We start from the raw sequence: 16,432 nt of genomic DNA on the forward strand, positions 1-16,432 counted from the left end.
TATTTATTTGCAGGTATAACAATTCAGGCATCAATAATGAAGAAACAGCAATATGATTAATTTATGGTAGCCTAGTATAATTGATATGATTATTTCATGGTAAGAAAGAAATCTCCAAAAAATTTTTCAATATATTTATTTCTAAAAATCCACATATAAGTGAACCTGCATGGTTCAAACCTGTTTTGTTCAAGGGTCAACTAACTGTAGTTGCAACAGAGACAGTCTGGCCTACAAAGCCTAAAAGATTTATAGAAAAAGCTTGTAAGTCTTCTGTTAAAAAGATATATGGAGGGATTTATAGGTGAAAGATATAATATTTGAAATTTCCTTTAACATAATCTGGCAAAACAAACAAGGTTGGTGGAAGATAGCTGAAACAAGGTTAAAAAACATTCATAATTCTTGAAACAGGCAGTGACTATGTAGGTCTTAATTAGCCATTCCCTCTGCTTTTGGTACATTTAAAAAATTCTATAATCAGCTGTTAAAAACAAATTATCTTATGTATTCTTTGTGCACATGCAAGTCCTGGGATTGAAATTTTGTAGTTTTGATTTGTTAAGCCAGCAGAGGGAGAAGAAAAGTTGAAGGCAGATGTTATTTGTTGGGAACCTACTATAGAATCAATGTTGTCCTCAGTGCTTGATAAATTTCATTTAAAAAACATTCTTTTTAACAACTTCTTGAGGTGGGTATTATGATTCATGGTTTATGAATGAAACATCAGGAGCTTAGAGACATTAATTAATTCACATCCAGAAAAGAGCGGTGTGGAATTTGACCCTTATATGGGTCCCATTCTTCGTCACTGTCTCCACTGGTATCACATATCTGCATTGCTAAGTGGACAAGCTGAGGCCACCCATTTGTTTAAAGGTCAAGAAATGTTTCACAACCACGTAGATTCTATAATAGAAGATAAATGTGAGCCTTCAGTTGAGAAGTTGTTTTAGCAATGCCCCTTAACATTAAAGATGATTTTGAGTTTTCCTGGTTGCTCTTCGAGTTGCTAAGTTTGTCTGCTGTCAAGAATGTTGTTTCGTACCCAAATCCACTTATCTCTTTACATTTCTCTCTCCTCTATAAAATTCAAAGCTCAGAAAGATCATGTTTCCATAATTCCAACACCAAACCCAGTTCCTAGAATAAGAAGAGATGCTCAATGCATGTTTACTAAATGAATGACCAAGAACTTTCACGTCACGACCTCATCCTCATGCAAAAAGCCTGAGGCACAGATTATAAACCTCCAGATTCCAAATGAGGACTCTTGCTGCATATCAAGTTCTCAACCTGTATATCAGGAGATAATTTATTAGTTTTCAATTTTCTGCTTTTCCAGATGATAGAGAAGACATACATGTTTCTCAATCTCTGGAGTGGTTTTCGGAGCAGAGGCCTGGATGGGGAGTAATGTTTTTGAAGTAGTTGTTTTCATTCTGAGGGGTAGTGCCAGAAGTGTTAACTGCTTGTCTTGCCTTTGCTGATTCTAGTCTACTCAACACCAATTGACTTTCACCATCTCTCCAGAAATTTCAAGCGACTGAGTTATACTGGGTACCATAAAAAGGGGCAGGAGATGGCTGCCAGATGGTGGGAAGGGGATATTTGACTTTACAGGTAAACAGAATTTGACTTTATTCCTGACCCGAGAGAGCCGCAGGCTTTGCCTCCCACGGTAGAGGACTAGGCAGAAGATCCTTTTATGCGCAGCAGGTGATGCTGAACGTCAAGATTCTTGGCCCTGAGCAGAAGTGCTAGCCATGCCATGCTTCTGTGTGGGGGTGTTTAGTCAGCTTTTAAGCGAGCACAAGATGGCAGCTAGTGCATTTCAGGAAAATGGTTGGAAAAGGTGGAAACACATACACAGACTCAGTACACTTTTAACTTTTATTTCTAACTAATATATAGCATATTTTCTTCAAAAAAAAATTATAATTTAATGGAGACAAGGTACTTAACATATAATTGTGACAATTTAAAAAATCCTATCATGAATACAGAGAAAAAAGAGCCAATAAATGAAACGAAACAAAAACAAAATACATGAATTGAGAACAAAATCTCCTCAACTTCAAGATAATACATTCATTTCTCTTTCTAAGCTTGAAGTTCCCTAGAGCAACTGTTGAGATGAGGCTCCAGAGAAAAAGATAATTTACTTTTCCAGAATGTTCTATAATATTTCTTCAAAATGTTACAAACAGGGCAGCCAAGGCTCAGTAGAATGCATCTGATTCTTCTTCTGTCCCACTGAGGTCTCAGGGAAACGGAGATGTTCAAGAACCTTGAGGCGCTGCCTAAGTGTGGCTGTACTTCATTTACCTGAGTTCTTGGGTCTCATTTAGGTTTAAAAATGGGTGCTCTCCTTGTCTATTGTGTTCAATTGCATGTATTCCAGAGTGCCTTTTTTGTAGCTAGCTACCCGTGTAGGTTTTCGGCTCTTTATTCCTGCAGCCTGTCTTTTCTGTAAAGAGTTGGCAATCATATCTGAAAATTCAGCTTGCAAACGCTGTTGATTCTCCCTGGAAAGTGAATGAGAGGGGAAATGGAACTTCTCAGCAATTCATACAAAATATTCCTTAGCTCCAGAACAATCAGTTTACCAAATACTTATGGAGGGCTGCTTCTGTGCTAAACACAGGAAGTCCAGAGAATACAAAAATGAACCTTGCCTTGGATGAGCTAAAAGGACTGTCATCCTGCTCTGTGTAGTTGTAGAAAAAGCAGAATATATTTCAAGCAAAAAATTATATTTCAATTTCAAAGTGAAACGCCATGCTGCCAGAATTTGGAAGTGCTTTTGAATTTACATATGCCATGCAAGGAGGGGAAAGAAGCACAATGCTAGGCCCCCGTAACACAACCCTGAAAACTTGGTCTCACACATTCCTGGGAGTATAGATCTTGCTTGGGGAGGATTCAGAATGGATGGAGGGTTTCAAGAGTTTGGAATGGGCCTGGGGCACTCCTAGTAGGGGACCCAGTTCCCCGTCCACCTGAAAAGATCTGGGTTGTTTTGACATCTCTAAAGGTTTGCCATCTGTTGAGGTCCAGGATCTAGGAGTCTGCAAGACAGGGTTTCTCTATCATAGCAAAAGCCACGGCAACAGCCACATGACTGATTATAGCAACAAATGTGCAACTGGATAATCATTTGAATCACCTTCAGGGGAACTGAAACTTGTCAGTTAGACCCAAAAGCTTGTCTTCCTCATCTCAGGGAGAACACAGACTCCATGGGTAAACCCAGAACCACAGTCCTGGAGCTGAAGGAGGTCCCCTTTTCACCAGGTGGCCCAGCAGAGAGCTGTAGGCAAGGGTGGAAATACGTTTTTTGCCTCTAGCATGATCTGCTCTCAGTACCAGACATGCAAGGAATGAGCTCTCAACTGTCCACTGTTCTCCTGAGCATGCCTGAAACGCCCAGTTTCTAGCAGCCAGAGAAGGGAGATTTCTAAACTTCTCACGTGTGTAGTCCTTGGCCTTGTACTCAATGTCATTGCCGCTGGCAAAGCACTTGCCAATAATTAAATTGGCTGTATGTAGCAAAATCTACGAAGCCAACCTCCACTCCCTTGTACTTCCCCACCACACCCAGCAGCTTACACAGTAGGAGGGGTTGGCAGGTTGTACTCCTGGTCCTTGACCCCGGTCAGCCAGTAGGTAGTTTCAGTTCCTCTTCCCTAGTGAGACAAGAAAGGTGCGGGTACACAAGAAGGCCCATGAGACAGTTCAGTTCTAGCCCACTGCTGGGACAAGTGTCCTTTTCCAAGACACTTCCACCTGCGCGTTTCTCATCAGTGCCCATGTTTCGGTATAGCTCACACTCTGGATATGAGTCACATTATCTCTAGACAAATCTCTATTTCCAAGTGCCTTTTTAAAAATAAGGCTCTCATTCACCAGACATCATGTTTTTTTTTCAAAGTAGAGTTTTCTTTTTCCCCAAAAGACATTTCAAAATATCACTATAGCAACATTACAAGAACTCTAAATGCAAAAGGAAGAAAATTCATCGACAGTCCTGCTCCTCCAACAAATCCAACCAATTTTCATTGTCCATATTTTCTTCTAGCCCTTTTTGCCACGAAGTTTGTCACAAAACTTTGCCACTGTTTCCCCCACCTTAAGTGTGTAAAATATAAACACATGTGCATCATAATAAACACTCATTAAGCAATATTTGCTGAGCTCGTCTGGAGGCTATAAAATCAATGGAAACTTACTGGAAATCCTGTTTCTACAGAGCTAGTATTTGAAAAGGAGACTGGATGGTCATATTTTTTAAACAAAAAAATCGCTGTTTTTAAAATCGTGGTTTTTTGGCTGTGCTCGAACTGTAATAATTCGTAAACCACTTCTATTTTGGGAAAAATACTCTGTGCAGACAATGTATTTATGGAGGATTGAAAAAGCAAGTGTGGTGTTAGCACCCTGCTACATGGAAGGGGGCTTTTCCAAGTGGCAATCACAGCGTAAAGGCCAGAAGCACTACGGCTACTGGGACAGATAATCTTACAGTCAGTAAGATTATCAGCTGACTTCAGATTAACAGTTGGTTTCCGATCAATTGTGAAAAGATTGTAATGACCTTCGAAAAGCAGCCTGAGAGCCAAGTGGAGACATCTGGTGGCTGTGAAGGGCAGCTGTTCTAAATGCGAAGAACAGCATGGAGAGTCTAGGGCAGTGATTCTCCAACTTCAGTGAGCATCAAAATCACTTTGCGTACTTGTCAAAACTCTAGATCCTGATCTACACCCACAGAGAGTCTGAGTCAGTAAGGCTGGTGGAGAGTCTAGGCATCTGCATTTTAACAAGTACTCAGACGATGCTGAGTCAGAAGTCTAGGGCCATTCCTCACGATTTTCTGGTCCGGAGCTTTAGAATGATAAAGCAACTGGCAAGAGAGGTGGCCTTAGAGAGTGGCAGCATCTTGCAGTAAGAGCAAGGATGTAAAGAGATGGGGACTCTGACTTAAGTTAGTCCTGAACCAGATTGAAGCTCTTGGATATGGAGGAATTGGGGGCAAAATCTGGATACATGTGGAAAAAATGGTGGCAGCATTTTATAACATAGTGGTCATAATTCAAAATACCAAAAGGTCTCTTTGAAGTAAAGTTCTGAGTTCTTCACATTCTTTAGTGGTGGCTTCTCCTGCAGGGGAGAGCGGGTGATCATCGTAGGATAGCAAGTGATCAGTGTAGAAGGTACAGAAAAGAATCCTTCATCTCATGCTCCTTAATATTACTGACCACTGGTGGCCCACGGGAGCTGCCGAGTGCTTTTTCTGGGTACTGTCTCTGTGGAGCCCTTACCTTTAAGTACGTTTCCCCTCTCACTTCATACAGGAACTGGCACTCGGTCCTCTTCAGGATGGCTATTGTGGAGCCACTCGCATGAATTCTCAAGGCTGGAAATGCAAAATAGATCAATGAAAGTCTTGTCTATTTTGAAATCTATTCTATGGCCGCATTTGTTTCTCCTTGATTCACGACATTTATTTCAGGTGTTCTTGACAGCTTAGATATTTTAGTATTGAAAGAACACTTAAAAATATAATCAATATAGGGGTTTTTTTTGTGCACAACAAATACTTATATTTTTCTTTACTAAAACCAATTCTCAGGATTGGGAATAAAAGAGAAATAAGAAAGTGATCTGAGGTGTATGCTCCATACCTAGTCCACTGAATTTTTTTTTAACTTACATGGATCTATGCTAAATTTCATGACTATTCCAGGTAGAACATGCCTGAATGCATTGCAAATGAACCAAAACCAATAAAAATAGTCTAAAACAGAGCCAAAGGGAAGAACAAAATAATTATCAGTAAACGGCAACAACAAAAACAAATGTAGCAAGGACTGAACTGCCACAGGCTCATGTTCAGTCAATGTGAAGGGTCATTCTTCACCTCACTGGCACTTATTGTGCATTTTACCCTACAATTCCCTCTTTGGAAGGCAGAATCTTTGTTCTCTAAGAAAGACGATCTCCCTTCTTACGGAGGCCAGTGGATTCCATTCTAGAGGCTGTGTTGACGGTATCTCCAAATAGGCAATAACGAGGCATCTTGATCCCTACAACTCCAGCAGCACAGGGACCTGCAACAGGCAGAAAGCAGAAAGTGGAGGCAACAGAAATCGCAGAGAGGAGTTAAGGTGGGTCAGCCTCTTCTCAGGGTCATGAGGCTGAATGCTTTACTTTATGGAGAAGCATCCGAGGGTGTTAAAAGTGAGCTCTGCTTTAAAGTATTCAGTGAGGGAAGCATCATTATTCAATGCATGCTTTCAGAAAGTAAGTTGCTCTCGCACAGAAAAGAACATTTGCACAAAACAAGAAAGCATCAGAGATCTGGGCCGCAAAGGTGGGAAGTCATCCCTAATATTCTAAATAGAAGCTCTCAGGAAGGATGAAGACCATCCCACCGCTTGCTTACTATGATGAGCCACACAGCCCCGAGCTCTGAACTTCTGGATGGCCAGTGACTCGAAGTGTCAGTGGCCTAAGTTTGTTTTATTTAATTTTTGTTTAAGGCAGAGTAGCATTTCTGGGATTGGTGGCATGATGATGGAAGGCCCAGGAGACAAGCACTTGACATAATCTTCCCTGAGCATTTCATGCACCTTTGAATGCAATGGGATGGGGGAGGAACAAAGTCAAGGTAAATATGCCTAATGGCATATTAGGTAGGGAGAAAAGGTGGTTTAATCAAGTATTTGTGTAGAATGACTGAATGCAAGGAGTTGCAGATTTTAGAAGTTAAAGATTAACTCAGCAAACTGGAAAGCCAGGTTTTGGAGAGAGGTAACTATTGATTTTCCAATTAGCTTATGGGGTTTTGATCTATATGAGTGTCTTTATAGATTTATTCTACGAATACTTTGTGTTTACGAACACCGAAAAAAATCAAAATACCGGATGTTTCCCCGAGCGCTGAACCCTTCCCTGTTAGGTTCAATGCAAAACAATACAAAATAAACGAAAAAGAAACACACACACACACACACACAAACAATCAATCAAAAGCAGAAAAAAACCTACAGAAGGGAAGACAGTAGCAGTAGCTACTTGATCAGAAGATATCTGATCTGTGCCTTAGGTCTAATCACAAGTGACTTTTCATTTTAAAAATAGAGTAAAAAAGCTAGGAAGGTCCTGGAAATAGAAAATCCCTGAAGATATTGTCTTGTTTCTACCTACCAATATTTAACTGCAACCTTTTAATTTCTTAGGGCTAAACCCTAAGGTAATACCTAGATATAAGGTATGTGTGCCAAATATCTACTCGCATTCCAGCCCAATATGGCAGCACTTGGGCCCTGGTGGTCAGCTCAGGCATTGAGTGGGTCACAGGGGAAAAGAGATTGGGCCAAGACCCAGAGCCCCATTCTCTCCGACTTGGTTCAGTCAGACCTGCTGCTGTCCCTTCCTCCAGGCCTGATAATTCTATGGGTCAGAAAGGAGACAGTATGCTGTTGCTGGCTAGGGAGGTGCTCAGGAAATTCCCTTATGTGTATATGAAAACGTTATGACATTTGGCTGCGGACACGATTGGGGAAGGCTATCTCTACGTTCCTGGCTATAAAAGATGTGGCAGCAAATTTTTAACTTCTATTTATTATCACTTAGAGAATCTCACTGATTGATTACTCAATAAATATTTAGTGCCAGGCTCTGTGCTAGGCACTGTGGATACAGGATGACTTTTGCAAATGCAGTTGTCTGGTCCTTGCCACAAAGCCTGGAGTGATCTCTTGGGTTTTCTGTACTCTGAGTCTTCTGTGAGACTTGGATGACATAAAAAGGAGCAATGACAAAAAATTATGGAAAGATGCAATTTAATTTAACATAGGGAAAGACCATCTAACAATTAAAATTATTCAATAATGGAATGAATTGGCTTTGAAAATGGTGAGTTTTCAGGGAATCCTGAGATTATTCTAAAAGTGGCTATATTATTATCTTAGAACCTAAAAGATAATTTATGCCCTGTAAAGGATTAATCTAAATGACTCACGAGTTCATCTCCAACTGTATTTGTAAAACATTTCAAATCTCTGCATTCAAGGTTGGGTAACTGTCACAGTCTTTGAAGTAACTCAGGTTCAGAAAATACCTGGGTCACATGAGGGGGGTGGGAGGAATATAAGTGCCCATTTATTATAGGAATTTGAACAGCTATTTCTGCCCCCCACCCCGCCATAGATAAACTAATCCATTTAAGATACTATAATATTTTAGTGGAAAAAAATACAAAAGATTGGGGTGGGGGAGTGGGAGGGAATTGGGGGAAGATAAATGAAACAGTAAATACAATGATTTAAATAGGAAATCTATCGCTTGTTATTTTGGCACATGGTTGATGTTTATCATTCCAAGAGTCAAAGGTGCAATCAAAGGTGTTGTTTTCTAGAATTCTCTAGGGACTGGGTCTAATTATGTCAAGATATGTAATGAGATCTAATTTTTGGAAGACATATTTATGAGTAAACCTCACGTGGATACTGATCACATTTGAAGACCCTTTATCCTTTCTTATTGAGCTGGTGCACAGAGGTACACATGGTTCCCAATTGCTACAATGCCGAACTCCATACCAGAGTGAATTCCAATGCGAATCCATATTGGGAGTCCAGGAAGATGCTCCAGCTCGAAGGTCCCCATGAAGCTAAGGATATCCAAGGCCATCCTGGCAATGTCTACAGCATGCCGATTGCCATTTCTCTTAGGCAAACCACTAGCTACCATGTAAGCATCACCAATGGTTTCCACCTGTGGAGACAGTTTCTCATCAGTGAATTTGCTCCTTCAAAAGGCTCAAGAAATCAATCAGAAGCAATTAATCACATAACAAATACAAAAGTTTTTGAGAACTCAGTATGAGCACAGTCCTGTAGACATTTTCTGAGACCAGTTTAAGACCAGTTCTACACTAATTTCTTCAGGGTTTTTATAGTCTAGTTAAATGGATGACTATAAAGGACTGTAGCCATATGAAAGTACTTCATAATAATATAAATCATCCAGATGTGGTGGCAATTCTATAAATGTTTAAATAATCTGAAAAGTTTTATATCATTTTAGGAATGGCATTAATTACCAGAAAAGTCATCTTCAGCATTTACCATCTTTTCATATACTATTTGAAAAACAAAAATTGTAGTTTCCTCCAAGACAAATTTTTGTAGTGTGATGATTACAAATGCTTTTCTTGTAATACGTAGTAGATTTATATTAACAGTATTCTATAAACATTATTCTTTGATAAATGTCCTCACTTTAAATTTTATTTTCATAATCATATGCATAGTTCATATTTTTTGGTCAGCTAACTTCTTTTTGCCAACTATTTCTAAAACACATAATCATTTTCTTTTCTACAAGAACTCTTTTTAATATGGTTTTCTGACCTACACAGGGTGAGTACTGGTCTAAGACAAACCCTGAAAGGGAAGTCCTCTCTGTGAGAATAACCATTATGAGTGACTTCTAAACTTTATGAAGGACACAGTGTTTCAGGCATATTATTTATCTCAGTAACTTTCACAATAACCCATTGAGTTAGTATTATTATCGTCCCATTTTACAGATAGGCAAACTGAGACTCGACAAAATTAAATGCTTTATGAGGTCACACAGTTAGGTAGGGGCAAATTGGGATTTGAATGAAGAGCTTTACTTTTAAAATTATGTGTTCCATATGCTCTGTTGGTTTTCTAACATGAAAATGTGGGAATTCTCCTTTACTCTTCGGACTCAGACATTATTAGCCCAGAACTGCTTAGCTCTCTAGTCAGGTAATAGAACTTTTAGAATGTTCTGAACTTTTAGAATGTTATCCCTGTTCTTCCTTAGTCTTTTTTGAATGATGCTTGCTATTCAACAACAACAACAACAACAACAACAACAACAAGATATTCCTATTCCACTTATTATAACTCTGGTGCCTGCTCTGTTTCATTTGCAATCAGCCTAAACACTATTTATTGTTTGAAGATGATTTGAGAGTACCCCAAATTTAGTACCCCAAATTCATTCCTGCTGAACTTTATGTTGTTTCTTTCATACTGCTTCTTCAAGTCACACGGCCATTTTGACTTCTGACCCTTCTTATTCTATTTCCCTTCACTTTTAGCTCACATTCAACCACCAATTCATTAACTCTTAAAATTGAGAGGATAAGACCTGAGAAATAATAGGAAAAAACCAATGCCAGCTCTGCTGACCTGGGGCCGGACAATCATTTCAGCCTGTCAGGTGAAGTGGTTACCTTGTACACATCATGATGATCAAGAATGTGGTCAAAACTCTTATAGATGTCATTTAGCATGTCCACCACTTCCATGGGGGTGCTGTATTTGCAGATAGTGGTGAAACCTACAATGTCACTAAAGTAGATTGTAACTTCCTCATATAGTTCAGGCTCCACAAAGCCTTTCTCCTTTAGAGACTTTACCACTAGCCTAGATGGAAAGAAAAAAAAAATGCGTTCACCTTTGGTAAATTTTTTCTTCTCATACATAAATCTTTGAGACAGTAATCATTGTCTAGCAAGAATTCTAGACACTGGATTTTCAGTGAACTGGCTGGTTAGGAAGGAAAGATAAGTTGTATATACCATATATATGAGCATATTATTATATATATGTACTTGAACTTAGATAAATATAAGCAGGTTCAACATTAACTTAGAACTTGATTATTGACCCTAATACACAATGTACATGTAACTCTAATACCTACATAACCATGATGCATATACACACTTGCCCACTTTTTATCTCTCTATTCATAGTCAGCTTCTTGTAGATGAAGTTCTATATCCAGAAGTTGAGAAGGAGAGTGTGTCATTAATGTAAGAGCTTGAATCTCGATAGCTATCAGATCTGACTTTCTCATCAGAGTCAATAGTTTTACCTCCCTGGCATATTCAATGTGGTATTGTTTAATATCACTTTGAATTAATATGCATTTTAAAATGAATTTTGATATATTCTGAACCAGAATTTATTTGACATATTTTGAACCAGAATCAGGTCCTTTAAAAAGCAAAGTCAATTGCCATGTAAACAAATTAAAATATGCCAAAACTGAAGAATTCAAATAGAAGCAATTTAAAATATCTCTGTCGAAGAGATATAAAGAGCAGTATATCAAATTCAGAATTAAGAGAGAAGAACCACAAGAAGGCACTCCGAACTCTTTTATGTGCTCAGTTGTCTTTTCATTGGCCCGTTTTGGGGTGGGGGCTGACATGAGGCTGCATGCTCCCTATTTGCCCTTGGGATCACTTTGTAAAGGACCTGAGTATGGCGCCACTAGAATCAGAACCCAGAAGCTGGGAGGTGCCATAGAGGTCATTGAAAATAAATCCCTAATTTTTACAGATGAGAAAGCTAAGGTTTAAAAAGAAAGCATGACTTTCACAAGGTCTCACAGCCACTAAGAGCAGAGCTAGTCCTAGAACTCAGCACCTTCCACTCTTTAGGCTTTTTATTGCACCGTAGACCTCCACAACCCAGGGCTTGCATAGAGAGGATGATGGGGAGGATCTGGAGTTGTGCTGACTGTGGCAAAGAAAAAATGTCTAGCACTCTCCCAGAAAAACAGCCCATCAACCACGAAAATTTACAATATTCATTTAGAGAACCTTCAGAGTATCAAGGGAAGAAGTCTTTTCAACTGGCGCAGTGATGGAACTCAGGACCTTTGAAACAGTGATGGAACTCAGGACCTTTGAAAAGCACCTTTTTGATGTAGCTGTTTGGATTGCCAGGGGCACTTCTGGGGTGGTAGTTCTTGACACGTCTAGGATAAGGGTAGAGATTATTTTGGAGGCTACTGAGGGCATTATTGGTTAAAACCACTGATGATGGCACCCTGGGAAAGCAGCCAGATAATCAGATTATTATTTTTGTCACGAGTCGGCATTAAAGGTCAGGCAAGGAATTTTGCATTATGTAACTAACATTTATGGAGTGCTGACAGAAATTGCTTAATAGTGTTGCAGCCTATTCTAAGGATACCATTTGTGGCCTGTTTCTAGGCTCTCTGAGGGCATGTTGGTTCTATATTAGGCTCTCTTGAGGCCCAGAAATGAAGAAGAGAAACTATTTCTTTAGAAAACACAATCTCAAAATCATTCCTTTACTAATGTAGAGTTGATATTCTAAATTAAGTATGGGTTCAAAATAAAATAATAACCAATACAATTATATACAAAAGTCATAGCTACTGTGTATAATAAGAATGACCATGGATGTGCTAAGCAAGTACCTTATATCCTCCACATTATGTCAGGGGGGGTCTTTAAGCCAGCCTGTGAGGTAGATAGGACACTGGAGCTTGGAGCATTTAAGTAACTTGCCCAAGATTACATATCCATAGCAGATGGTGGAACCATGATTTGAAGTCAGGCCTGGCTGACCTCAATTTCCATGATTTCATCCAATGCTAGACTGTCTGTCTAGCTTATCCTTAATCTAATAGGACAGTTTATTATACTTTAATGAGAAGAGACCATTACTTCTCTCTTGTGACAACTGTGGGCGCCTTGGTCTACGCCTATTTCCTAGCTCTTTATATTTTAATTTATTGCTTATCTCAACATTCCTTAGTTATTACTTCAGTACTGACACTTAACAAAACTTTAAACTGTTCGAGGATTTCAACCTTACTTCCTTTCTATTTCAACCTTATTTCTTTTCTCTTCTGTCATGGCTATTACATTGTTTCACAAATGGAGGTCAGCCTATACATGTCTCTGGGATCAGGCATCTGATGCCTGGCCTCACCTCCTCCACTAAAGATGCCTATATTTCTTGTAATTTGGCTTTTACTTTGAGGTAGGAAGAAGAAAGCAAAAATAATAATGATAATAATAATAATAATAATAATAATAATAATAATAGTAACACTTAGTTCCTGAAAGTGCCTTATAGCTCATAGACTCAGTAAGAAAACTTTAATTTCCATTTTGAGACTGAGGAGAGAGAGGTCCCAGACAATAAAAGTGGGACGGCGGTGTTGGAACTCAGGTCATACTAACTCCACAGTCCACATTTCTTTTGTTTTCAAATGACTCCTTGGACATTTGAAAATAACCTCTTTCTTCCAGGTATTTCGAGTGCAAACCAGAAAAAGGATTAGCAAGGTATGTGCATTTTAAAACTCAGTCTGTTAAAGAATATGCAAAAAGGAACAATCCCGAACAAATATAAAGAAAAACACTGGCTAGACAAATATGCTGAAGCTTTAAGCTTTAAGATATGAGGCATGGCTGTGGCCTCGTGGGAAACCACATCAGCAGGACAGCTTGCCTTACCTTGGGAGCAACATAAAGTTAAGTCTATCAGCTCTGTCCCTCTCCGCTTTGTACAGCTGTGTCCTTTCCTCCACCAGATGTTCCAGGTTTCGAGAATATAGCTGTAGACGTCGGATCAAGGTGTCCATATAACTTTCACTTTTTTGGTCATGAAAAAGGCTGTAATAGGTAATAGATAGTAATAGATAAGGTGCTCTTCCACATTGTTAAGAAAACATGAATCTTCATTAAGAACAATGAGCAATTGTGATAAACAGGTAATTAAAGAAAAAAATTAAAATGGCAGAAAACATTAGGAAAAAATTAATCCCAGGAAAGATCAAAGAATAGAAATAGAAATAAGATTAATTAAAAAAACAAAAAACAAATGCTAAAACAATGACAATCAGTGTAGGTAAGGAGGAAAAATACAGAGTACAACCTCTCTGGAGAGCAAGCTGACAAAATGTGTCATAAGCTTTTAGAATACACATACCAACAGTCCATCAACTCTACTTCTAAGAATTATTCTAAGAACACAATCGTGAACGTGCTGAAAGTTAACTACAAAGAAAGTCACAGCATTCTTTACAACAGCAAATACTTGAAAATAACCTAAATACATAACAAAAAATGGTTAAAATATTATGATACAATGGAATATTAATGTACCATTAAATATGAATTAGAATAGTTAAACACATAGAAAGACACTACTTCTATATCACTCAGTGAAAAAAGTCAGTTCACAAAACAGCAAAAATTATAATCTCTTTTTAAATTTTTGAACACTTGTGGTCATCTGCTGACAAACAGGTGATGTTTTAACTGCATTTGCTTATCCATTTTCCAAAATTTTAATAATAAATAATTTGCAAACTGTAAAAAAAAAAAAAGGCTCTAAAGGTGATAAATGGAAATATAAGCGCAGAACCAAGAAAAGCAAAGCAAAGCCTTATATTATCTCCTTAGAATGGAGGAAAAGCCTAACTCTGGATTATTTGGTTAGACCAAGGAGACAGATGAGATGCTAGCTTTCTGTGACACTGGGGCATCTTGGTGCAGAGCTGTGCAGAGGCACACTGAGTTCCTGTAGAGCTGTTGTGATGATCAGAGATAATGTTCATAAGATATACAGCATAACTGAAGGGGCCGAACAAATCATACCATTTCATTATTACAATAACAATTATAAGTTACTGTTTTTCCACTCAAGAAGATAGCCTTCATCATAATCTCCTGGGGTGAGGAGGGATGTTTATTAAAAATTCAATACATTTCTGAGTCCTATTGCAGACCTATATGACTGGAAACTGCTAGGTCTGGAATCAAGAAACAGAATTTTTTCACGAGTTCACCAGGGGATTCTTGAAACCACTAGTATAGAGTCTAGTTGGTAGAAAGGGCAAGAGAACAGGTGTAAGGGATGAAGATGGGTTATCTTACTCCATGATGAACTGATTCAATTAAAACATTTTCTTCAACTTTGGCTGCATATTTTCATCATGTAAGGAGCTATTAAAACTTCTGATGCCAGCCTGCTTCCCAGGTCAACTACATCAGACTTTCTAGGGTAAAAGATCAGGGGTCCAGTTTATCTTCGTGAGTTTACATTTCATCTGTCACACATGCAACCTCATCTGCTCTTAGTAATAAGTTTGCAAAGGAATAAAAATGGCCAAGGATTAAATTTCTTATTATTTCCTGCTCCTTTCCCCAGATGACAGTTTATTTCCACCAAATCGATGGCCGCGCTTTCATTAACTTCACTCTACCTCATCTCCAGCCCTAGGCTTTTGGCCTCGTTAAGTATCTCAGTGACTTAATGAGAACCACAGAAAGTTAGAGCTGGAAGGAATTGCAGAAATAATCTTATTCAGTCCAATTTCAGTAACAAGAAAATTGACCTGCCATGAGGGTAAGTACTTTGTCCAATGTCCCACAGTAAGCTATTATTAGATCCTAGTCTAGAAACTGGATCTCCTAACTCTTACTCCAGGGTTATTTTTCTCGCTCTGTGCTATATCTAACAGAAAACATGAGGAATCTAGAATTCAATCTTAATGAATAATTGTATTACTTTTTTTTTTGATCCCAAATTATAATCTGATTCATAGCTCAAGTCTTAAGTGCCTATGGCCAAAGTTGCTGACTTTTTTAAGATTTGAAAATTTTAAGAAATTTCATATCTTAAGAATTATGCAGGGACTTTACAGATTCCCAGGACCCATACTAGATTTCTAAATCCTAATTACCTGCAGAAGTATCAGGGGATTATTTTTAACAGACATATCTATGATTAGTATGTAGTTTTTAGAAATCATACATATCTATGATTAGTATGTAGTTTTAGTATGTAGTTTTTAATCAGGTAAGTTTTTCCCTTGAGTATTTAATTTGTCAAGTGATTATTTCTCTGAGAAAATGGTCTGTTAGTCTTCATATTTTAATTTTTTTGAGACAGGTGTTACAGTCTAGAGTTTTTCATTAGAATAGGCATTTTCACTCTTAAGTGCCACTGAATGTCAACTATTATTAGAAAAATCTGAAATCATGAGAAAAGTAAAAATTTCAGCAATACCCAAATATCTTGCCTAGTGTAGTCTCAATTTTCTTGAAATCTGGTCTCTTTTCTGGATCTTCTTCCCAGCAGTGTTTTACAAGTAGATATACCTGGAGAAAGAAGGATGGATTAACTCAGGGGGCGGTATCCTATTTTCTTCCATGATGGGAGTAATTGAGGCAGAAAATATTTTTAAAACATCTCAACACTGACAATAAGGATGAGACATTACCTGCAGTGTGTCTCAGGCATTGCCACCTGCACTGCCTTGCCTAAGCCCTTCCCTTGGGCCCTGAATTAATGAAAAAGGTAATACTGATTTGGCTGAGTCTGGATTGATGGGAGAGACAAAATGCTTTACAGGTATTTGCAGGGAGTATGTTGGGGAGAGCAAGAAATAGTTGGGTTCAGTGAGTATGAACAGTGACTGTAAATGAGAGTGAGGCACTTGGGCAGTGGCTTTTAACCATGACCACCAGGGGAATCGCCTGGGGAGTGTTTACAAAAGTTCTTTTGCATAGGCCCCACCCAAGATTCTGATTTAATTGGCTTGTGAA

General features: G+C 38.5%; 1 protein-coding gene across 1 annotated transcript in view; it reads right to left on the minus strand.

Moving 5' to 3' along the window:
• Positions 1-1,879: 1,879 nt before the first annotated feature.
• The window catches only part of GUCY2C (guanylate cyclase 2C), a 59,074-nt gene continuing 44,521 nt past the window's right edge, over positions 1,880-16,432 (minus strand). Inside the window, 8 exon segments of the mRNA XM_039876416.1 lie at positions 1,880-2,528; positions 3,613-3,689; positions 5,322-5,416; positions 6,012-6,110; positions 8,607-8,781; positions 10,280-10,472; positions 13,334-13,492; positions 15,894-15,985. Coding sequence (XP_039732350.1) covers positions 2,354-2,528; positions 3,613-3,689; positions 5,322-5,416; positions 6,012-6,110; positions 8,607-8,781; positions 10,280-10,472; positions 13,334-13,492; positions 15,894-15,985 — 1,065 coding nt within the window. The 3' untranslated portion in view covers positions 1,880-2,353.

The sequence above is a fragment of the Pteropus medius genome, unplaced genomic scaffold, assembly GCF_902729225.1.
Source record: "Pteropus medius unplaced genomic scaffold, Ma_sr-lr_union100, whole genome shotgun sequence".
Taxonomy (NCBI): Eukaryota; Metazoa; Chordata; class Mammalia; order Chiroptera; family Pteropodidae; genus Pteropus; species Pteropus medius.